The 24,841-nt window shown below is 40.3% G+C and overlaps 1 protein-coding gene across 3 annotated transcripts in view; it reads right to left on the bottom strand.

Annotated features, from left to right (window-relative positions):
- The window catches only part of Depdc1b (DEP domain containing 1B), a 96,575-nt gene that overhangs the window by 65,838 nt on the left and 5,896 nt on the right, over positions 1-24,841 (bottom strand). For 2 of the 3 annotated variants that reach the window (XM_021242969.2, XM_021242970.2), the window contains exons 1-2: positions 18,032-18,162; positions 4,186-4,451 (exon numbers count right to left, since the gene is read on the bottom strand). In XM_021242969.2, coding sequence (XP_021098628.1) covers positions 4,186-4,451; positions 18,032-18,079 — 314 coding nt within the window. In that variant the 5' untranslated portion in view covers positions 18,080-18,162. Of the gene's footprint in view, positions 1-4,185; positions 4,452-18,031; positions 18,163-24,841 lie in introns of those variants that run through there. The other variant, XM_087189587.1, reaches the window with a different exon arrangement.

Below are 24,841 nucleotides of genomic sequence, written 5' to 3'. Positions count from 1 at the left end.
AGCTTTCTTGCACACTAAATCCACTTTTCCTTCTATTTTCTGTATGTAACTCTGGTTCTTAAAAAAAAAAAAAAAATCATAGCTAACAAATTTACATGCATTAACAGAACAAACATAATACATACTTCTTAAGTCTAAAAATATTTTGATCCATTTGAAAATAAAGGATTTATTCATCTTTGCTACAAAATCATCTAATACATATATATGTAATCATCACTCTCTTAAAAAGAAATACAATCAAGGGCTGAGAAGGTAGTGTTAGTGATAGAGCACTTGCCCACTTGCCTAGCATGCACAAGGCCCTGGGTTCAACCCCTAGCACGACACACACACACACACACAAAATGCAGAGCATTTATATTCCACTTATCTTTCTCTAACTCTATAGACCCAAGGTACCACTTTTTCCCTTGCTATATCTATTAAAGTATTTAGGCTAATTATGTTGCCCTTGTCTCCTTTGAGAACAAGATAGCTTATTACTTAATGCTCATTACATGGTACTTAATGCAGTACAGGAACTCTGAATATAAACACATGTGAGCTACATCAAATGTCTCATTTATTATTCTATGTTTACTCATCACTAATTTATTTGTTAAGCTAAGTTAACCTCGTCTTGTGGACAGAGGCAGCCTGGCACACAGAAGAACCCAGGCCTCAGAGACAGACTTCCATTCAAGTCATGACTTTTCCATTACTAACTAGATGTGACTGGACTCTTCTACTTTGAATAAGTCATTAATTTGCTAACCTTTAAAATTAGGACACTACTGCCTACATCTACAGACGCTGAATTAGAAGGTGAATTACTTGGTGAGTCCAGAACATCATAGATGCTCTGAAATGTTAGTGGGCTTTTTTTTTCCAGCAAGAACTTTCCAGTGTCCTTCCCAGCTCTTCTATGAAGCTGGATCTTTAAAAGTATGTTCCTAAATTCTGCCATCTTATGGCCTCTCCATCTTTTTTCAAATCTAACCTGCCTCTAGCTCATACCCTCCCCCTCTGCCTTCATAACTTCCCCAGCACTGTTCTCTGAGGGAGAGCAGCTGGCAACATAGCAGGGCATAGGGTAGCACATGCAGCTCTTCCCAGAGCACCAGTATGGAACAGTAAGATCTTGAGCACCAGTCACGGAAGCCTGCATGTGCGGCAGCTGGCTGCATACTCATTAGCTGACAAGCAATGCAAGGCACAGATACCTTCACAAATAATTTACGTGTCTAAATAGACCCCATCCTGATTAATCTAGAAAACTGGCAAGTCAGGGGCTAACTTATGGAACCTCCACCTGTGAATGAATTTTCAAGTGATAAGTGACAAAAGAAAATACTGCTCCCTTCTGTGCATTTTTGAAACTTTCAGTAGGGTAAATACATACAACAGCTTGACCCTGATGTGATTTGAACATGCAACCTTCTGATCTGGAGTCAGATGTGCTACCATTGTGCCACAGGGTCATACTGCTCCCTTTATGATTCACAAGCATTCTATTAGAGAAACAAGGTGTAAGAAATGATTGCTGTTGGCCCTCAGTATCCATGGGTTCTGCATTCTCAGATTCAATCAACCAAGGACCAAAAACATTTGAAAATAAAATTCCAGTTGGGTACAGTCATGTGCACCTTTAGTTCCCAGTTACTCAGGAGGCTGAAGCAGGAGGATCACTTAAGCATCAGAGTTGGAGGTAGCCAGCCTGGACAATCTAGAATACCACATCACAAAAAGAAAAAAATTTTTTTAAATTCCAGAAAGATCCAAAGAGAAAACTTGAATTCGCCATGTATCAAGTATGGCCTGACATATGAACAACTTGGATTATGACTGGAATTTTAGTTTAGTTTTTTCTTTTTTTGTTTTTTTTTGGTAATAGGAATCGAAATCAGGATCTTGTGCTTTCCAGGCAGCACGGTGCCCTGAGCTAAATCCCAAGGCCTCAGAATATTAGTTTTAACTTACAACCAAAGTCTTGAGTTAAGACCCAAATGTCAGCCACTTGTGCTTCCAGAGGGTCTCAGATCAGATTTAACCCTTAAAAAGTTCTGAAAGGAACATTACATCCTTTCCTGTGCAGGGTTAATTAAAAAGTCCTGGACCAATCTCTCTCTAAGGACACTAAGATCTGCCTGAATACAGGAGAGAGATTTTGAAGGCTGTGTAGAGGAGCTTGAGCCTTCAACTGACCAACCTGAGTTACAACAAGCCCTCGTGAACAAATTGAGTTTGTAAGTCAAGGGTCCACTGTACTACACTGGGTCCATGTGAATGAACTGATATACAGGCACACCCTGCTGTAGCTTCCTCCAGCTTCTCTCTGGTACCGGCAGCTCAAGCACTTTTTTGTTCACATCACATTCATGTACATGTGGTAAGGCCTTTGGCAGTTGCATCTATACTGAAGATGCATACTTTTTTCCTTGTCATTATTCCCTAAGCAACATAACATTATCCCCTAAACAATATGATATACTGTTTACATAGCATTTACATTGTTTTAGGCATTACAAGTAAGCTAGACATGATTTAAAAACTAGACGAAGATGTGCACAGGTTATATTTAAATACTACACAATTTTATATAAGGGGAGACTTGGGCCTCCATAGATTTATGGATCTGTAAAGGGTCCTGAAATTAATCACCCATGAATGTATTTTAGAAAGATATAATCTATCTTGTGTAGTGTATTTTTTAAAAGGGGGTATATGATTAAGTCTTAATATTAAAACGAAACATTCCACAGTCAGTGCTGGTTGGTCAACTCCTATCTTCCTCTCTCCTGAGGGCCCACAAAGCATCACAGGACTCAATAGGAGGTACCCAAGTTAAGCTCACAATAAGAAAGATGGAAGTTACCCAGAAAATCTTTCAGAAGTGTTGTAGCTAAATCTTCATGGGGTACAAGCAGCTAATTGCCCAAAAGAATAACCACTTAAGAATCCATCCCCAGAGCAGTGTAGCATGTGGAACCAGGGCTAGAATTTCCACTCCTTGATGATAAGAAGCACTAAGGTCTCAGATTAGGTTGAGACCATCCAGGAGCCTAATTAAAAGCTGATGAGCAAAATCAGAAATAGCCACTGAATGGAGACAAAAACCGCCCACGTGACAACCTTGCTGTCTGGACACTGGAGACAGCTGATGAGCACCCAGAAGGGAATGAGATGAAACGCACAGCACTGCTGCCCTTGGCCACCCTCACACGCTCTGCCTTTCTCAGCAGCCAGGCCGACAGGGAAACAAAGAAAGGGTTCAGGTGTAAGAGCCAGATTTGCTCTGCTCAAAGTCACATGTCCCAGAGTCACACTGACTGAATGTGCTGTGACAACATTCCTCTTTTTTCTGTTGGAGTAAAAGAAGGCAAATATTAAGGGCCTGTAATCTCCATTTTTTTAAAAATCCCTCTCAGGATCTCAGTACTTTGTAGCCTCTCTGCAGATAACTCAACAGTTCCTCTTTGGTCTTTCCAATAGCCAGAACCTTAGTTAGGTCTCCTCCGCTGCCAGTGACAAAATAGTGAGTGTGTAGTGAGAAAGAAGTATGAAGAAAGAGGTCTCCATTTCCCTAGGATTACCAGGTAATCAGTGTCTACATCATAAAATAGCACCAAAATGTGATCAAAAATGTTGGAAGAGGCCGGGGATTTAGCTCAGTGGCACCGTCCCTGCCTCACAAGCAGAAGGTCCTGAATTCGATCCCTGGTACCAAAAAAAAAAAAAAAAAAATGTTGGGAGAAAAGCCAACTTGCATTGTCAGGCTTCATCTGAGCTATGAGAGAATTCTAGCATAAGTCTGCTGGGCCCTGAGCTGCTGAAAGATCAAACAGCTCCCTGAATACATCCACCCTCAATGCTCAACAAGCTGAGCTCAGGGTTGCTTTTATTGTTACCCTTTCAGACTCTCTAGGAGAATCTGAACTTGAACTAAGTTATTGTAAAGTTCCTCCTTGGGTGAGCAAAAAGTATGAACAAATTTCTTTACTGAAAAATCACTGCAGCAAAGTGCTTGCTCTGGGGACCAAGAAAAATTGCAATCAGTTTTATACTAATAACGTATTCAGTTCTTCATTAGACACATCACAAATAGAACTATGCTCCAATGGACAAGATAAATTCTGTCACATCAGACTCTGCCCAAATCCTTTAATTCTCCCTGTATTCACCCTGTCAACACTTATACTGTACCTGTATAAGTGACGGTTGTCTTCAAAATCTTCCTGACCCCATTTTCCCTTGATATCTTCAATGACGTGATTCTTCAGGAATTTTTTTAGCAGCTGGACTGTTTGTTTTCGAGTCACTTCAGGGCCAAAGTTTTGACTGCACCTCAGCAGCTCATGCAGCCAGTCCACAGCCTCGGCCGCTGTGAAGCAACACTCATAACTCTTCAAACGGCAGCGGTGTTTCCGCAAGGGCATCCTGGCCCGAAAAAGTTCCACTGTTTCATTCCACTAGGGCAAACACAGAAACAAACCATTTGTAATTAACTGATGTGTTTTTAAAGTTACTATATCTCTCAATATTTAAAGCAATGACTGCAATTTTCTATATTTAAAAACTGCTTCCGGCTTTCGAACACTTAAAAAAAAAATCTGGAGAATGGATGATGGTGACAATACCAAAACAGCGTGACTGTACTTAATGCCACTGAGCCATACATTTAAAAACAGTCGCAGGCTAAGGAAGAAGCTGAATGGTAGCGCACTTGCCTAGCATGCACAAGGCCCTGAGTTTAATCCCTAGTGCCACAAAAGAGAAAAGGAAAAGTTGAAATAGTTTTGTTACATTTATTATTAATATAGAATTATGTTCATTTATTATTAATATAGAATTATTTTCTGGCAGGAAATAAGAGATCTCTGACTTTGTTTTCCACTCAATAGAAAACCAATTATGCTGTCTTTTTCTAACTGAAATGAAATGCTACTTGGTCTACATATTATCTTTCTTAATTCTGTTTCTGAATATTCTTTTTCTATCCTATTGAGTTACTGTCTATTCTAGTGCAATACTATGCTGTCGAGAGCCGGGGATGTAGTTGTGCCACACCATGCCTGCCTGGCAAGCGCAATACTATGCTGTTGTAATTATAATTAATACTATGTTTAAAGCTCTGGGAGGACAAGTTCCCCCACAGTCATCTTTTTAAATTTTTTCTATTCTTTATGAGCTTTTTAATTCATTGCATCTTGCACATTAAAAAAAAAGTCCAAGCTGAGATTGTAGCCCAATGGCAGAACATGCGGCTATTAAACTCCATCCTCAGTACCAAATACCGTAAACACATAACCCATTAGGATTGTGCTTGGGGGTTAAACTGTTCTATTGAATGCAATCTTTCATTTCATACTAGAAAATTTCCAACAAGAAATTCTCATCAAAGGCTCATATCTCTTTTTAAAATAAGAATTTATAAATAAATAACAACAAGAATTTATAAACACAATTTTAAATTCATTTATTTTTATTTTAAATGACATTTATCATTATGTATTGTATTCACTTAATCCATGAGACATTCTAGATATTCAAAGGCCAGGGAGGACCTTGGACTCTGCTCCCGCTTGTTTTCAAATATAATTATGCAATTATTTGGCTACTATGCTCAGAAAAAAAAAATTATGTTATCCTTAAGTAATGTACCAACAGCTCACTCTCAGTCACATGTGAAAATAAAATGATCCTTAATCCTACCTCAACAAAGAACAAGGCAGCTTGAGAAGTGATTTTTTCCATAACATATTTGAAAATATAAATGGAAAAGGAATAACTGATTGGTTTTGCAATTAAAAAACATCTTTTGTCTGGCTTATTTACTTTAGACTCCTAGTTTAAAGAACAAAGAATTCACCTAATCCAACTCTTTTTGCTTCATATCATAACTCATACAATACTAGTGTTGAAATGTATTTTCTGTCCTTTTCTCTAGGACATTTATTTTATCCCTTTCTTCTTAATACCAAAAATATCATAATAGTGGTGCTATAAAGAGGATTGGCATAGGAGAAAAGAGAAACCACATTCAAGATCCAGTTGTACTTCACACACACTAGAGGTTTGACCTTGCCATGTTAGCTGATTCAAAGAGCAGCTATAAGTCTTTTAAAGTTTATGAGTTGTATCAGATCATATAAATGCTTCAGAATAAAGTGAAGTAAAGATCAAAGTTTTTGTTTAGTTTTGGTGTTTGTTTGCTTTTGAGACAGAATCTTGCTGTGTTGTCCAGGCTGACTTCCAACTCCTAGCCTCAAGCAATCCTCCTGCCTCAGCCTCCTGAGTAGCTACGACTATAGGCACCCCACTCACCCAAGATCAGTAGATTAGTTTTCAGAAGAAGAATTTTCTTTCTCCTCACTTTAAAAAAGTGAAATTGGGGCCAGGGATTTAGCTCAGTGGTCCCACCACCTGCCTCACAAGCACAAGGGCCCAAGTACGATCCCAGGTCAAAAAAAAAACACACACAAAAAAACAGTGAAACTGTTATTTCCCTAAGAAAAGTGGTTAATTATCTCCCAGATTCATCATAATTGGGTCTATCATTTGATTTCTCCCTTAAATGTTTACCTAATCCATAAAATGTTATTTTCAAATAAGACTTTGGTGCTTTAGTAAATGGAGCAGTGTATGCTCCAAGAAGAGCTAATGACTCATTAAAGAAGGAAGCAAAGGCCTGCTCTCTGTATGCCAATGGATACAGATTTTTCTCAAGCTTTTCCTGCAGAAAGGTAACCTGACAGTGCCCTTGGGAGAAAACTAAAGAGAGGACTAGTCCCAAACCATGATTTACTTGGTACAAAGCTTTAAAACACAACTGAATTATACTTAGGAAACACAGATTTTACCTTTAATGACAGCTGCAATCTCTAATATCAGGCAGAAATCCTCACTGTCTCTCCCACAAAAAAAAAAAAAAAAAAAGCTATTGTTTTCTGTATTTCCCAAATTTTAGTTTAACATTATGTTTCTCAAATGGAATAAAGCTGAGGACTGAATTGATCACCTGGGAAATTTTGGTAAAATTATTTTCATTAATTATCCACATAATTTTTTTGCTTAACTTGATCAGTCTAAACCTGGCCTAAATATCATTTCTTGAGAAGGGAAACTACATAGAGGAGAGATATTTTAATGTAACTCAGAATCTAACAGTCTATACATAGGCCTTCTATATAAATGAAAACAGACAATAAGAAACAGGGAGATAAATCGTTTGCAAATGGGAAGGGGAAGGGAAGGGAAAGTAAAAGGAATTAAGATGTGTTATGTACATGTACCAATCCCCACAATGAATGTAATCATTATGCACAGCAAATATGTATGAATAAAAATTTTTGGTTGCTTGCTGCTGCTCCTTTGCTACTTTGCTGCTTTGCTGCCTTGCTGCCTTGCTGCCTTGCTGCCTTCTACTTGAAGTGTTTCTCCTCTGTGATGCTGTTCTGCTATGCTATCCTGCCTTGGAGCGAGCCCCCTATGAACTGAAACCTCTGCAAACCGTCCTGGGTCGCACAGAACACGCGGAATCAGCCCGCTGCAGACAGGCAGGTCTGTGCACGCCCTACCGAGGTCCTGAGTGGCACGGAAGACGCCGAATCACCCCGCTGCAGACAGGCAGGTCTGGTCACACCCTACCAAGGTCCCCAGTGGCATGGAACACACGCGGAATCAGCCCCCGGCAGACAGGCAGGTCTGTGCACACCCTACCAAGGTCCTGAGTTGCGCGGAAGACACCGAATCACGCCGCTGCAGACAGGTAGCCACCTGATTCCACACTACAAAGACGCAGAGGACACCAGACCACCAGACCAAGGTACTGAGTCCCACTGTTCCCGGCCCAGAGGTAGGGGCTTCTGAGCCGTCTTCCCACTGCTCCTGGTCCAGAGGAAGGGGCTTCCTGGCCACCATCCCTCCCGCTGTTCCCAGCCCAGAGGAAAGGGCTTTAGGGCCACCTTCTGTCCAGCTGCTCTGGCCCAGAAGGAGGGGCTTCTGAGCCACCATCCCACTGCTCCTGGTTCAGAGGAAGGGGTTTCCCAGCCACCATCCCTCCGGCTGCTCCCAGCCCACAGGAAAGGGCTTTTGGGTCACCATCCCTACTGCTGCTCCCAGCCCCTGTCCCACCTCACCCAGCTCAGAGGAGGTAATCTGTGCAGGCCCTAACAGCCCCCCGCCCCAGTCGAAATGAGAAAACACGTAAATAAGTCTCAAAACCAGACTTCCAGATCACCTACAGCAACCCCAAAGGGAAATGAGATGGAACACTCTGATACTCAAACACCTCGACCCACTGAACTGGCAACAAAAGGGGATCTGGAAAAAATGAAATCAGAAATAATTTCTCAGATAACAGGAGAAATTGTGCCCCTAGTAAAAGACATGATAAATAAATCTAGAGAGGAGCTCAGGAACATGATGGAATCCCAACATAAGAAACAAATGGAATCCATAAAACAGATGCAAATAGATTTCCAGGACATGAAAAACTCCACTGAATGTCTACACAGCAGAATGAGCCAATGTGAGGACAGAATTTCAGATATAGAAGATAAGATTGCAATTAGTGACCAGAGAAGAAAAATTGCTTCAAAATTATAAAGGAACATGAGAAATCAATCCAGCAGCTGCTAAATGATGCAAAGAAGAATAAGATAAGACTGATTGGGCTCAGTGAAGAAACAGGAGAGAGTGCAAATGACATAAAAAATCTCTTCAAAGAAATAATGCCAAAAAACTTCCCAAGCGGGGGAAAACAGCTTGACATACAGATAAGTGAGGCATATAGGACTCCAAATAGACTTGATCAAAACAAATCTGCACATAGGCATAGAATTGTTAAGATTCCAGAAACTCAACAGAAGAACAAAGTTCTCCAAGCAGTCAGAGAAAAGAAACAAATCACATACAAAGGAAAGCCCATCAGAATCACAGCTGACTTCTCAACACAAACCATCAAGGCAAGAAGAGCTTGGAGTGACATATTCCAAGCCCTAAAAGAAAACAGCCTCCAACCCAGATTGATGTACCCTGCAAAACTAGCTTTCAAAATGGATGGAGAAATAAGATACTTTCATGACAAAGAGCACCTTAGGAACTTCGTGAATACCAAACCAGCACTCCAAAGAATTTTACACAATATCCTAGGAACACACATTGAGGATCACAACCCCAGGAAGCAAAGCAGAATGAACCCATCTGGCATGACAAGAAATTAAATGGAAAGGGGGAGAACCCAACAAAAAGAAAAAGTCATGGCAATGATAAGTCAATATGTTTCAGTTATAACCATCAACGTTAATGGTCTCAGTTCACCAATCAAAAGAAACAGACTGGCAGAATGGGTCAAGAAGCAAAATCCAACAATATGCTGCATACAAGAAACACACTTAATTCAAAAGGAAACTCATAGACTGAAAGTTAAAGGGTGGAAAACAATACTCCATGCGAGACAAACCCGAAAAAAAGCAGAAGTAGCTATCCTCTTGGCAGATCAAGTAGATTTCAAACCAACACTGATGAAGAGAGATGAAGAAGGACACTACATCCTTGTAAAGGGAACAATCCAACAGGAAGAGATGACAATCAGAAATATCTATGCACCAAACACTAGTGCACCCAACTATATAAAACAAATACTAACGGACATGAAAAGTCATATAGGCACTAATACAATTGTAGTGGGGGACCTCAACACCCCACTGTCACAAATAGATAGATCAACTAGACTAAAAATAAGTAATGAAATACTAGAACTCAATCGAACTCTTGAACAAATGAATTTAACAGATGTTTACAGAGTCTTCCACCCCACAAAATCAGAATACACATTCTTCTCAGCTGCACATGGGTCATTCTCCAAAATAGACCACATACTCACACACAGAACATGTTTAAGTAAGTGCAAAGGAATTGAAGTTATCCCCTGTATATTATCAGACCATACTGCGATGAAATTGGAGATCCACAGCAAAAGAAACTCAAAAAATTTCATAAACACGTGGAAATTGAACAACACACTTCTGAATAACCAATGAGTCACAGAGGAAATTAAAGAAGAAATCAGACAGTTCCTTCAATTAAATGACAATGACAATACAACATATCAGAATCTTTGGGACACAACGAAAGCAGTCTTATGAGGGAAATTCATGGCAGTGAATACGCATATTAAGAAAACAGAGCGAGCCCAATTAAACAACCTGATGCTGAACCTCAAGCTTCTAGAAAAAGAAGAGCAGGACAAACACAAAGCTCATACAAGGGAGGAAATTATAAAGATCAGAGGAGAAATCAATGCAATGGAGACTAAGAGAACGATACAAAAAATCAATGAAGCCAAGAGTTGGTTCTTTGAAAGCATCAACAAAATTGACAAACCTTTAGCCAACCTTGTCAGAAAAAGGAAAGAAAAGGCCCAAATCCATGCAATTAGGAATGAAAGGGGTGAAATGACAACAGACCCAGCAGAAATCCAGAGGATCATCAATACCTACTTCCAGAACCTATACGTCAATAAGATGGACAACACAGAAGAAATGGATAGATTCCTAGATACATATGAATTACCAAAGTTGAACGAAGAAGACCTAAAAATTCTGAACAACCCAATATCAACCAATGAAATTGAAAATGTAATTAAAACCTTATCACCTAAGAAAAGCCCGGGCCCTGATGGCTTCACTGCTGAATTCTACAAGACATTTAGAGAGGAACTGCTGCCACTACTGTTTAAACTCTTCAATGAAATTGAAAGGGAAGCAATATTCCCAAATTCATTCCTGGAAGCAAGCATCACCTTGATCCCCAAAGCAGAGAAAGACCCAACTGAAAAAGAGAACGATAGGCCAATCTCAATAATGAACATAGATGCAAAAATCCTTAATAAGATACTGGCAAACAGAATGCAGAAGATCATCAAGAAGATCATACACCCTGATCAACTGGGATTCATCCCAGGGATGCAGGGATGGTTCAATATATGAAAATCAATTACTGTAATACACTATATCAATAGAGCCAAGGACAAAAACCATATGATTATCTCCATAGATGCAGAAAAAGCATTTGACAAAATCCAACATGCATTTATGATTAAAAATCCTACAAAAAATTGGAATAGATGGTCTCTACCTCAAACTGATAGAAGCCATCTATGAAAAACCAACAGCCAATATCATACTAAATGGTCAAAACCTGAAATCCTTCACACTAAAATCAGGAACAAGACAAGGATGTCCACTATCACCACTCTTGTTCAATATAGTTCTGAAAACATTAGCCATGGCAATTAGATAACAGAAAGAAATAAAAGGAATACAGATAGGTAATGAAGAAGTCAAATTGTCATTATTTGCAGATGACATGATACTCTATATAGAAGACCCCAAGAACTCCACCAAAAGTCTGCTAGACTTAATAACCAAATTCAGTCAAGTAGCTGGTTTCAAGGTCAACACACAAAAATCAATAGCTTTCCCCTACACAAATGACAGACTCACTGAGAGAGAAATAGGGCAAATAATTCCTTTCACAATAGCATCCAAAAAACTGAAATACCTAGGAATCATCCTAACGAAAGAAATCAAAGACCTCTTCTCTGTAAACTATAGCACTCTGAAAAGAGAGATTGAAGATGATATCAGAAAATGGACAGACATCCCCTGCTCCTGGGTAGGAAGGATTAATAGAGTGAAAATGGCCATACTTCCAAAACTGCTATATAGATTTAATGCAATTCCAATTGAGATCCCAGCAGCATACTTCAAGGACCTCGAGAAAACAATCCAAAAATTCATTTGGAGCAAGAAGAGACCCAGAATAGCAAAAGCAATTCTAGGTAACAGAGACATGGCAGGGGGTATCACAATCCCCAACCTGCAACTATACTACAAAGCTACTGTGATAAAAACAGCATGGTACTGGCAAAGAAACAGACCTGAGGACCAGTGGAACAGACTAGAAGATGCAGAAACAACACCAGACACACTCAGCCATCTCATCTTCGATAAAGGAGCCAAGCACTCTCACTGGAGGAAAGATAGCCTCTTTAATAAATGGTGCTGGAAAAATTGGGCTTCAACTTGCCAAAGATTCAAACTAGACCTATATCTCTCACCATGCACTAAACTAAAATCAAAATGGATTAAAGATCTAAATATTAAAATAGAAACTCTGAACCAGTTGGAACAGAGGTTAGGTAGAACCCTTGAAGACATCGGTGTAGGAAAAGATTTTATGAACAAAACCTCAGTAGCCCATGAACTAGCACAAACTATCAACAAGTGGGATCTCTTCTTATTAAAAGGCTTCTGCACAGCAAGAGAAACCACCAGCAGTGTGAAGAGACAACCCACAATGTGGGAAAAAATCTTCACCTGCTCTTCCTCAGACAAAGGTCTACTATCTTGAATCTATAAAGAACTTAAAAAGATCAGACTTCCCAAATTTAAAGACCCAATCCAAAGATGGGCATCTGAAATGAACAGACATTTCTCACACAAAGAAGTAGAAATAACAAATAAATACATGAAAAAATGTTCAACATCACTGGTCATTCGAGAGATGCAAATGAAAACAACGCTGAGATTCCACTTCACTCCAGAAAGAATGGTTGTTATCATGAAATCAACCAGTAACAAATGCTGGCGGGGCTGTGGGGAAAGAGGAACCCTACTCCACTGCTGGTGGGAGTGTAGACTGGTGCAACCACTGAGGAAATCAGTATGGAGATACCTCAAAGAACTAGGACTGGAAATCCCATTTGACCCTGCTATTCCACTGCTGGGGATCTTCCCCAAAGAATTAAAAGAATCATACCACAGTGATATGTGCACCCATGTTCATAGCAGCACAGTTTGTGATAGTTAAAACTTGGAAACAGCCCAAATGCCCATCAACTGGAGACTGGATAAAGACAATGTGGTTTTTTTATAAAATGGAATACTACTCAGCCATAAAAAATGAGAAATTAGAGACATTTATAGCTAAGTGGATGCACACTGAGGCAATACTCTTAAGTGAAATAAATAGGACACACATGTGTAAATACCGAATAGTTTCTCTGCTGTGAGAAACTGAAAGTGTAAATAAGGGCTAAAATGTATAATAGGTAATACGAAATAGGAAGAAAAGGGGCAAAGGGGAAGAAAGTGGGAGGGCTAGGGGAAAGGATAGAAGGGAATGGGATTAATATGAGAAAATGGAAAAATAGGAACAAAATCTTTGTAAATAGGGAAGACTGGAGGGGTTGAAGGGAGGGCTGGGCAAGGGTGAAAAATAAGAACCAAGAGAGACTATGTAAAGGTGCAAATTTGCAATGATGAATGTCATTATATTGTATACCTAAAATGTACCAATGATTAGAATGAATAATCGATAATGTAAAATAGGAAGAAAAGGTCCAAAGGGGTAGGGGTAGTGGAAGGGGCAGGGGAAAGGAAAGAAGGCAAAGGAAAAAATGATGAGAAATGGAAAAAATGGAAATAAAGTCTTTGTAAATAGGGAAGGGTGGAGGGCGTGAAGGGAGGGTTAGGAATGGGGAAACAATAAGAACCAAGATGCATTATGTAAAGGTACAATTCCCAATGAGAAATGTAATTGTGTTGTACACCTACAATGTACCAATAAAAGAATTTAATACAAAAAAAAATTTTTTTAACTTTTAAAAAGGAAAGTGGCAAGAAAAAAATAAGATACATAGCTCATATACTTCTGTGAATGATACTTCAAAAGACAGTTCCAGTTATGGTGCTATTTATTTTATATTCTAAGACAGGGACTAGTCATGCCAAGATCTAGAGCCTTACTATTTCCCTTGCAGAAGTGCTATGAACAAATTTTGGAAGGGGGAAGGTGTTTTCCCTCCCTAAAGAATATAACAATTCAATCCTTACCCAAGGTTTCATGATAAATCATGGTCTAAAAGTGAAAACTTCCAGAAATTAACAATTCATAAGATTTCAGTCGTATCCCGTTCTGAGTAGTATAGTTAAATCTTGTGCCATACTGCCTGAGATCTAAACCATCCCTCTGCCCAGCGTATCCACATTGTGTATGCTACTCATCCATTAGTCACTTAGTAACCATCTAGATTATCAGAGCAACTGGTGAGGTGTCAAGATGCTCGCATTCAAGCTACCTTTATTTTACTTAATAATGACCACAAAGTGCAAGAGTAATGATGGCTGGGAACTTTATTATAGTATATTGTTATAAGTGTTCTATTTTATTATTAGTTATTGCTATTAGTCTCTTAGTGTGCTTAATTAATCAATTAAACTTCACCTTACATATTGTACAAAACAGAAAACATACGGATCAGTACTATGTGCAGTTTCAGCCCCCACTGGGAGATTTTGGGTCATATCCCCCACAGATAAGGATGGACTACTGATGAAGTTGTTGAAAATCACTGATTAGGCACAACCTCTATCTCATCCCGAAAGGCAGGTCTACCAACAGCCCTGATGCCAGAATGGTCTGAATGGTACAGCCAATTGTGAAGTAGAAGCTGTTATGAAAACAATGTATTTTCCCCCTTTCCCTTTGCCCTCCTATGCCAGCAAAGGTTGTACAAACAAGGTCTACATTCCCTCAACCCACACAAGCTGTCATCTCCCGCTTGCTGGCTCCCTTTAAGGACAACCTTCCCCCAATGCCAAGGACAGCAAGAAGATACTGGCCAGTGTGGGCATCGAGGAAGAAGACAACTGATTCAACCAGGTCATCAGTGAGCTGAATGAGAAAACCTTTGAAGAACACCACTGCCCATGGTATTGCTAAGCTTGCCAATTGCCTGCTGTGGTGTTGCATCCATCTCTGCTGCCCCCAGCTTTGCAGCTCCTGCTGCTCATTCTGCTTCTGCTGCAGCAGAGAAGAGAAAGGAGGAGGAATCCAGAGGAATCAGATGACAACATGAGATTTGACCTGTTTGATTAAATTTCTGACACCCTGCAAATAAAGCCTTTTTACCAATCTTGGAAGAAAAAATTTTAAAACACCATTTTTGAAAACTCTACTCATTATCTGTCAAAACCATCCATACCTCTTAGAGGCTAGCCCAAAAGAAAACCTAAATTTATATTTGTTGAAAAAAAAATGAATCATCTGAGTATCTGTAGCAGATTATTTGCAAAGATGAGTGTAGTAATTCTTCCTATCCTCTTCACAGTCACCTCAGTAAAATGACTTTGCTACTCTGCCCATTATGAAGTAGCAATAATTTCTAGAATCTAGGGTTAGCTGCTTTATTTGCTTTGGTCAATGAGATTTGAGCAAAAAGTCACACATTGAAACCATTCAGCAACACTGGAACCATGAGACCACCATGTACAAATACCTGAGCTAACCTGTTAGAGATACAGTACTCGACCCAACTAAAGCCAGGACCAAATCGAGGGGCCATCTTACATCACCCAAGTCCTAGTCAAGTCACCAGATGTTGTGAGACCTAGCTAACTCCATTTTAAAATTTGACTCCATCTTGGAATAAGACAGTAAAGTGGCCTTGACATAAATTCCACTTCACTGAAGTCAACTATTCCCCTAGTCTCATTTGTGCCCATAAAATAATGATAAAATGTCCTTGCTGTGAGACAACAGATAAAAAAAGGACACAGCTCCTAACTCAATCCTCTGTCTGCCCAGAAAACAGACGCTCCCGGGCCCATTATCTATAGAACATTCTGTCAGTGTGCTGATTGTTCCTTTTTCCCATAAAATCTACATGTAGCCACCCCTCAACCCCCCCCCATGTACACCCCATACTTGCTAAATATCAACCAATCATGTAACTGCTAAATGGAAAATCCCCAAACCTTGCTGTAGCCACAGTAAAAACCCTGCTGATTTGAAATTCGGGGCTCTCAATCCTGATCCGCTGTGTCGGTGACGGTTGAGTGCCCCTGCTCGAGCTTGAATAAACGACCCTCGCGTGTTTACATCGGAATTGGCTCCTTGGTGGTCTTTGGGGACTTCGCGATCTGGGCACAACAAGGTTATGGTTTGTATCTAGATGTCCTCCCCCCAACACCCCATGCAATCATAGGTGGGGCTTTTTGGAGTTGGCTGGATTTAGGGTTTGTGCTGCTGAGATCAAGGACATGATGCTAGGATTAATTTGCTGTGCGATGCTAGGAATAAGTATGAGTGCTGCCCACCCTAAGGGCAGCTAGCCTGGGTAAAATATAAGGGACAGAAAAAGCTGTGGTCATGCCTTGTTGCTAGTCACTTGCTTGCTACTTGCTGCCTTCTGCCTGCCCTGCTTTGCCATGGACTGTTTTTCCTCTGCAGTGCCCCTCTGCCATGCCTTGGAGCCAGATGACTATGGGTTGAAATCTCTATGAATTGTAAGCCAAATAAACCTTTCCTCCTTTAACTTGGGGTGTCCAGTATTTTATCTCAGCAACAAGAAAAGTAACTAAGATATCAGATAACTGTGACACATGAGTGACCTCCATCAGAAGAACCACTAACATGAGTCAGGTCCAGATTGCTGGGCCATGGAATCATAAGCAAATAATTGGTTATTTTAACCCAAATGAATGTCACAGAGCACACAAACATACACAACCCAAGTCCCCTGAAATTATATGTAAATTTTCACAAGTATGTGGCATGTATACTTTCCTGTGAAAATGATTGGTGTTCTCTACCAAATCCTTAAAGTGGTCTATGAGCCTAATTGAAAAAGTAAAGAACTGCCTGCCAAGTGCAGTGGTATACACCTGTAATGCTAGCAACTTAGGAAGCAAAGGCAAGTAAATCACAAGTTCGAGCCCAGCCTGGGCAACTTAGTGAGATCCTGTCTCAAAAATCAAAAGGGCTTGGCCAGGGATTTAGCTCAACAGCACCGAACTGAGTTCGATCCCTGGTACCAAAAAACAAAAAAAAAATCAAAAGGGCTAGGTATGTAGCTCAGTGCTCCCTGGTTCAATCCCTAGTGCTGCAAAAAAAAAAAAAAGGAAGGCATCTTCAGTCCCAACCATAATTTCTCCTTCCAGAAGGTAGCCTTCTTAGCTCTCGCTTGACCCCTTAGCTCACCACAATGACCCCACAGGCCACAGTGTGTGGCTTGCTATAGAAAGAAAAGGACGAACAGTTGGAATGTAGCTCAGTAAACTTGCCTAGCATTGGAGAAATCCAACCCCCAGTACTGGACCAAAAAAAAAAACAAAACAAATAAACAACCATATTACCCATTACCCAGTGTTTTCATCTCTTCCACATGTGAGGCTACTTAAAAGTTTGGAACTCAGTTCCCATCCTTTCCTGGTGTGCATACAGCAATGTTGAGAATCGATTCCAAGTTAAATGCAGGGTTTAACAAACCAAGCAGTCACCTGCCTTCCTCTCAAATTACTGCAAAACATCCACAGAAAGTCCTCTAAAAACTTGCCATGAACATACTAAGATGTTAGCACTTATTCTACTGTGCTGATCATTTGAGGAATCATTAAAATTACTTGTTCCTGGTGGTACAGCTGTTCAAGTACAACTCTGAATATCAAAACCTTCATTCCAGGGGAAAAGGAAAACACCCTGGACTACAAGTCTGCAAAGGCTCTTTCAGTTCATCCCACCCATCCCGCAGGTAGGTCAGTGCTGACGGAGACGCCACGGGCCGGAAACGTGGTCAGGGTGATCCACCTCTGTGTTTGGCACCGTTAGAAAGGGAAGAGGCCCGCCCTTCCTTACAGGCGGTGGGGAAGCCCTAAGGTTACAGGCTGGGTCTTCGCTCTCCCAGAGGGAGCCGTTAGGTTCCAAAGGACAAAGGGGCAGGGGATGGGCCTGGTCGCCGCGCTTTAATTTGGGAGGCTCCGTTTATTTCTGAGAAGCCAGCCCACGTCTCTGGATAGAAGCTACACTCACCCCAGTCGCGCCGGGTTCCAGGTCCCCTTAGCCCTACTCTGAGCATCGTGCAGAAAACAAGAGCCGCAGCCGACACACCTCCGCCTGCACACGTTGGCCTGGGCAGACCGTCTGCAGGCTGTCCCAGGGGACCGCGGCGCCGGCGGCTAAGCCCAAGCCCCCTCACACTCACCAGCTTAGTGGCCCTGTACGGCCCGGGCCCTACGAGGCGGTGCTCCATGGCCGGCTCGCACCTGCCACTGCAGCGTAGCCAGCGCTGGTAGCCACGGCAAGCAGCGTCCCAGTTTGAATCGCGAGCCTGCGGGCGCCCGACGCTTATTGGGCGGTCGCGGCACGTGACCGGAAATGCTCCGGGTGGGCGGGGCGCAGCGTCTACTCCACACCTCTCTCCTGGGGAGAAGTCAGTTACGTGGAGTCGCCTACGGGCGCTCACGCTACCTGGGCCGGTGGGGTTGGACGCGATGGGCCTACTTGGTCCCTCGCTCGGGGGAGCTGCCTGACATTCTTCTCAGACTCCGCCGCGGCCCGCCCACCCCGCACACACGCGCTCTCCTTTAGAGAGCTAATGAAAGTGTGTAACCTGGTGACCGTAGATAAATCTTCGGCCACGCCAAGCGCACTGTGAACCTGGAGGTGCTTCTAGGTTTGGGAGAAATAGGTGCTGAAATGGAGCGAGTCGACAACCTGTACAAGTGGAGTGCCATTCAAAAACCAGATAAAGGGACACGACCACGAGGAATGCAGAGAGCAATGAAGAGCTGGAAAAGAGCTCCCGTTCTGGTTCTGTTTTGTTCTCCTAATAGGGTACAGTGGTATTTTTCCTTGATTTTGAGTCCTCCTTTTGCATCAGGCTGAAGTTTTCAGCCCTTAGCTATAGCGTTCTGAGTCCTATTTCTCTGCTCGGAGTTAGCCTCCTTCCTATCCCCGGCCCCCAGGAATTGGTGGTTCAGTTTGCAACTATTCAAAGAGACAAATGAGGTCACCACTATATATATATTCATTCTGTGACTCGAGTTCAGAGTTAAAAATCTAATCACCTCCGTGAGTACCCAAGGTAAGACACCATGAGAAAAAACCGAGTCAAGGATCAGACTCTCAACTTATCACACTCTCATAACCCCTCTGCCTAAGTTGCTGCTTTACATGTGTGTTTAGCCTCATTTTGAACGCCTAAAAATTTTTAGGAACGATGCTTATTACTTTTGTAGTCAGAAAAGGCGATAAAGATAATTTTTTTACTTGCAGTAAATCTTTACCACATTTGTTTTTAACCTCCAAACACTTATCAGAGAGGTCTGCTTGTTCTTGGCATGGGCTACCAAGGGATATTTATGTTCTGGGCGAAAAAAAAAAACAGAAAGGGAAAAGGAATTTTACAGCTTTGTCGATCTGAAACTTAACACCGCTGACTGTGGTGGCAGAACTGGGATCTGACAGCAAAACATGGCAATCATGAAATTATGCAGCCTTCTATTTCTATAAAACTGGCATTGAAGTTTGATAGTTCTGCATTTCAGTAATGACACGTGTGACTAGCTGAGTAACTCCCTGATAAAATGGCAGTGTTGATGATTATCTTGCAGAGTTGTTTGTTAGAACTTGAGATGATGTATTGAAGTGCCAAATATATAGATAGCAGCAATAAAAAGAACTGTCTTTTTAAATAATCATGCTGGCTTCTTGAGCATTTTCCCAGGAGTCCTCTGTGAGCCATAGATAATTCTTGTTCTTACTGGAAAAGCTTTATCTCACCAGAATCTACACATCACAGGCCAAGAGAACAGTGAATGCAGTTTAATATGGGGTTGCTGATCACCTAACAAGACTTTCAACATCACATAAAAACAGTTCAGAAATTCTCACCCTCCATGTCCCAAAAAGTCAATGCTTTCTTACCATTCTGACCTATGCTCTAGACTTGGTGGCCTTCTTTCTGTTCCTAAGCTTGCTATTTGTTCCTCCCTCACAACCTGTCCACTGATTCTCTGCCAGGAAGGAAGGTGCTTGCTCCCAATAATTTTCGTGGCCTTTTCAATCTCATGATTCACATCTCAACTTTAACCTAAAACCTGCTTATAAGTCTGAATTCTAACCTACGGTCTTGGCCAGGGGCTATAGCTCAGTGATGGAGTACTAACTTAGCAACATAAGTCCTTGGTTTTCATCCCCAGAACTACACACACACCCCTACAAGCTGCCCTGACCTAGTGCAGAGAAACATCACATGCTGACCCATATTTGCACTGTTTTATTTTTTTCATAGCACTTTCCTGTACCTAGCATTATTTATTTTTAATCTTCTAATGGTACAATAATGATCATCCAATAAAGGAATGCTCCTTGGAGCATTTTGAACTTTGTGAGAATGTTTTCTGGCTTTCAAAAATATGGGAGAGCCTCTACTGGTATTTTGTGGGCAGAGGCCAGAGAAGCTAGATGCCCTTTGATACCTAACTCAGACCATCCATCCAACAATCGCTCCTTATTTGACAAGACTGTTTAGTGTCCCACTGAGTATGCAGGTAGATGAAAGCCACACTTATAATTAGCTGAGCCTAGAACCTAAAAAAATTTTAAAATATTATGTACAGTTTTATTCTACACTAAAGTGTCCACAAATATTAATCCTGTTTTATGTAGGACTATACCAAAAGTTACCATGTCAGAAATCATGGCAGCAATAGCAGCTGCTCTCTGTGTTATTTGAGACTTATTGTTTCAGTTTGCATCTGTAGTTATTCAATTCATAGGAACTTGTACATATAGATACAATATACTTATTTAGCTCTTATTTCAAAATATCAGATAAAGAGATGACAATAATCAGGTTGTTTTATAGGTAGACACAAGTACTTGCCTATTTCATATCTTCCTGGCATAATCATGCTTAGGCATATATTTTTATTTTTAAATTAATATCACTTTATTATAAATTATTTTCTTTTGATTTCTCCTTATATAAAAGTACAGTATATTCTTTTAATTATGTGTAGGTTGATTATCTGCAACTTTCATTTCAACCCTGCTTCAGTTGAGAACCATTGCTCTGGCCTAAAATATAAGCTCCATGAGAGTGAAGACCTTTTGTTTCCAACTGTACCTCACTACATACATAGAAGATACTCAATAAATGATATATATTTGTTTCAATGTTAAAATGTTTTCACTTGCCTTTGAACAAAATTTAAGTTCAAGGGAGAGTCTACAGTTTGCTCTGTGGCTTTTTAGCATACCATAATCTCTCTCTTTCCCTCTCCATAGGTACCCCAGCTGAATAAGCACAAAAAGAAGGTAGTTTGTTTTTTGTTTTGTTTGTTTTTGTCTAACAGATTCATAGTTTAACTGATTATCTGTGTCTATGATTTATCTATTAGGAACTTAAAATTAACCAAATTTGTGGTCAGTTCCTAACAAGAATAAAAAATATAATGGTGAGTTATATTGTTTTTCTACCTTTATTTTCTACTTTATTCTGCATTAAATTCTCTTTTGGAAAGAGGCACACATTTCTTTTAAGAGAGTATTAATGTCTTTTTTTTATTCTTAACTTCTTTTATTGGTACATTTTAGGTATACAATATGTTTACATTTATCATTGGGTGCTTGTACCTGTACATGATGTATCTTGGTTCCTATTTTTTCCCCGTTACCTGTGCGCCCTTCACCCTCTCCACCCTTCCCTATTTACGTAGACTTCGTTTCCATTTTTTTTCTTTTCTCATAATTCTTCCTTTCCCTTCTTTCTTTTCCCCTTTCCCTCCCGTCACTCCTACCCATTTGGACTCTTCTTCCTATTTCAAATTATCAATTATTCATTTTAATCATTTTAACCCTTATTTACACTTTCAGTTTCTCTAGTATAGGACACATATGTGTCCTATTTATTTTACTTAAGAGTATCGCCTCAACATGCATCCATTTAGCTATAAATGACTCTAGTTTCTCATTCTTTATGGCTGAATAGTACTCCATTTTATTTTTTAAAAACCCACATCTTCTTTATCCAGTTTCCAGTTGATGGGCACTTGGGCTGTTTCCAAGCTTTGACTATTACAAACTGTGCCGCTATAAACATGGGTGCACATATATCGCTGTGGTATAATTCTTTTAATTCTTTTGGGAAGATACCCAGCAGAGGAATAGCTGGGTCAAATGGGACCTGTAGTCCTAGTTCTTTGAGGTATCCCCATACTGATTTCCACAGTGGTTGCACCAGTCTGCACTCCCACCAGCAATGGAGAAGGGTTCCTTTCTCCCCACACCCCGCCAGCATTTGTTATTGGTTGATTTCTTGATAGCAGCTGTGCTTGCTTGGGTGAGGTGGAATCTCAGTGTTGTTTTCATCTGTGTCTCTCGAATGACCAGTGATGTTGAACATTTTTCATTTATTTATTTGCTGCTTTTACTTCTTGTTCTGAGAAATGTCTGTTCATTTCAGATGCCCATTTTTGAACTGGGTCTTTGAATTTGGGGGGGTCTGATTTTTTTCAGTTCTTTATATATTCTAGATAGTAGTCCTTTGTCTGAGGTTCAGCTGCTAAAATGTCCACATTTGTAAAGAAGCTTTCCATTTTTTTCACATTATATTATGTTCACAATTGATTGGATATGTACATAAGAGTAACTCTCCTGTTGAGGAACATAAGCTTTAGGGATATTAAGCAACTTGTTTAGGGCTCCACAGCTAATAATTAATAAAACTTGGACCTGAATCTAGACCTTCTGCTATCAAATTCTGTGTGCAGAGTTTGGTTTCCTTTGGTTGCTTGGTTTGGTTAGTTTTAGTAGTAACTTAAAGAATAAAAATGGGCAGTTTTCAAATATAAAACAGAATTTCACATATATTTATACAAAGACATTTCAGAACAGGGTAAAAGAGAAGATGGAAACATGTCTTAAATCTGTCCAGGTAAGGAATGAGATGTATTAAACTTCACACATTTGATCTCTTTTTCAGCCATCTGGTAATGCTTTGGATTGATATTATTGTTATTTTTGTATTAATTGGGATTGCTTGTACATTAAGTATATATGTAATCAGATTATTGTCACCCCCAAAAAGTTTAATTCCCAGCTATATCTCAATGAGATCATTAAATTCATCTCCACACTCTGAGTATAGCAACTTTAATAAATTGCTGGGCACATCCTTCTCTGTCATACTTAAGTCTGGGGGCAGCAAGATGCTACAGAAACTTTGACTCACTCTCTAAATATTGTCACAGGGTGAATATTAGTACATTTAGAACTGGTTGTTTCACCATCACAGCTTGTCAGTGACATTAGGAAATTTCATGCTGTGGAGCAGAAAGCAGTTGGCCTCAAGTACACTGTTGAGTTAGAAGTTGTGTTGCCTAACCACACTGAGCAGGGAGTGTCTGAGAACTGCTTTTACTCCCAGAGTGTGACTGAGCATCACACTCTACCCTGCTGCTACCTCAGGTCTCCTGGCTGGTTAGATGGGTTATTTTGAAAGAACAACTCTACTGAAACCGACCTCACTCACTGCTTACATTAGACTTGAGCTCTTCAAGCTATTGCAATGTCATTCAGTTGTGGTTTTTGGCATTTAAGCTATCAAAAAGGTCCATCTGCTGCGGTTGTTAAAAGATTGTAAAACTGTGAGCTGTCTTCTGCTGCCATTGGTCTGTACTTGCTATCACTCCATTTGGAAATGTTCCTGTAGAACTCATGTTACTTTATTCACCAATAGGCACATTATATGAGGAGGGGGCTATAAGTAAAGACGAAGGAGGGATGAAGATGCATGGAAAATATAAAACTGTACTATTTCATTACTGTAGTTGAAACTACTAAATAATATTTTTAATTCAGCATTTAAAAAATAAATACCATGAAGCAATAGGGGATTTGTCAGTGATTCAGCAGGTATGGTATGAGTGCTTCCTATGTCCCAAGTACTGTTCCACTCAGTGGGATAATACAGTAGATGACACAAGGTCCCTCTTTCTGGGAGCTGACATCCTAAGTAGAAGAAGAGATGATAAGCCAATCATAGTACATAAAAATGTATGTAACATATCAGTGCTGGAAAGAAAAGGGGAACAGTGAAGGGAAAGGCTGATGGAGGGGAGATGCTGATTTGATGAGAAGAGAGAGATTATAAGGAACTGGCTCCTATGATTATGGAGGCTAAAAGTCCAATCCATGATCTGTATCTGGAACACTGAAAGCCCAGGGAACCTCATGGTGTAGCTGCGGTCATGGCCCAAAGGCCTGAGAACCAGAGCTGGTGGTATTGGTCCAGTCTGAAGGGCAACAAGTTCAAGACTAGGAAGGGTGTTGGTTTAAATCCAAAGACAGGAAAAACAAAACAAAACAAAACAGTGTCCCAGGCTCTTCTTCAGGGAGAGTCAGCCTGATGTTTCAGCCAGGCCTTGAGTGAGGCCCAACTATATTGGCAAGAACAATCTGCTTTACTCAAAAGTCTATCCATTTAAATGTTAAACTCATCAAAAATACCCTTGCAGAAAAAAATCAACAGAGTTAAGAGACAAGCTATAGAACAGGAGAAAATATTTATAAACTATTCATCTGACAAGGAGTTAATAGCAAGAATACATGAAGACTTGACAGCAAAAAAACCAAAAAACAACCAACAAAACAAAATGAAAGACAATCTAATTGAAAGGTTAACAAATGATCTAATTAGACATTTCTTTAAAAAAATACACAAGTAGCCAAGAAATATAATGAAAAATGTTCACCATCACTAATCATCAGGGAAATATAAGTAAAAAAGCACAGTGAGATATCACTTCACCCAGTTAGAATTGCTATTATCAAAAAGACAAGAAATAATGCTGGCAAGTCTGCAGAAAAAGGGGAACTCTTATATGCTATTGGTAGGAATGGAAATTAGTTCAGCCATTATGGAAAGTAGTATAGAAGTTCCTCAAAAAAATAGAAATAGGGGGCTAGGGATTTAGCTCAGCGGTTCTGCTGCCTGCCTTGCAAGAAC

The sequence above is a fragment of the Heterocephalus glaber genome, unplaced genomic scaffold (assembly GCF_053883595.1).
Source record: "Heterocephalus glaber isolate CG9 unplaced genomic scaffold, H.glaber_assembly_v1.0 deba00001543, whole genome shotgun sequence".
Lineage (NCBI taxonomy): Eukaryota > Metazoa > Chordata > Mammalia > Rodentia > Bathyergidae > Heterocephalus > Heterocephalus glaber.
Note: the sequence above shows the minus strand (reverse complement) of the source record. Positions and strands in the feature narration are given on the sequence as shown.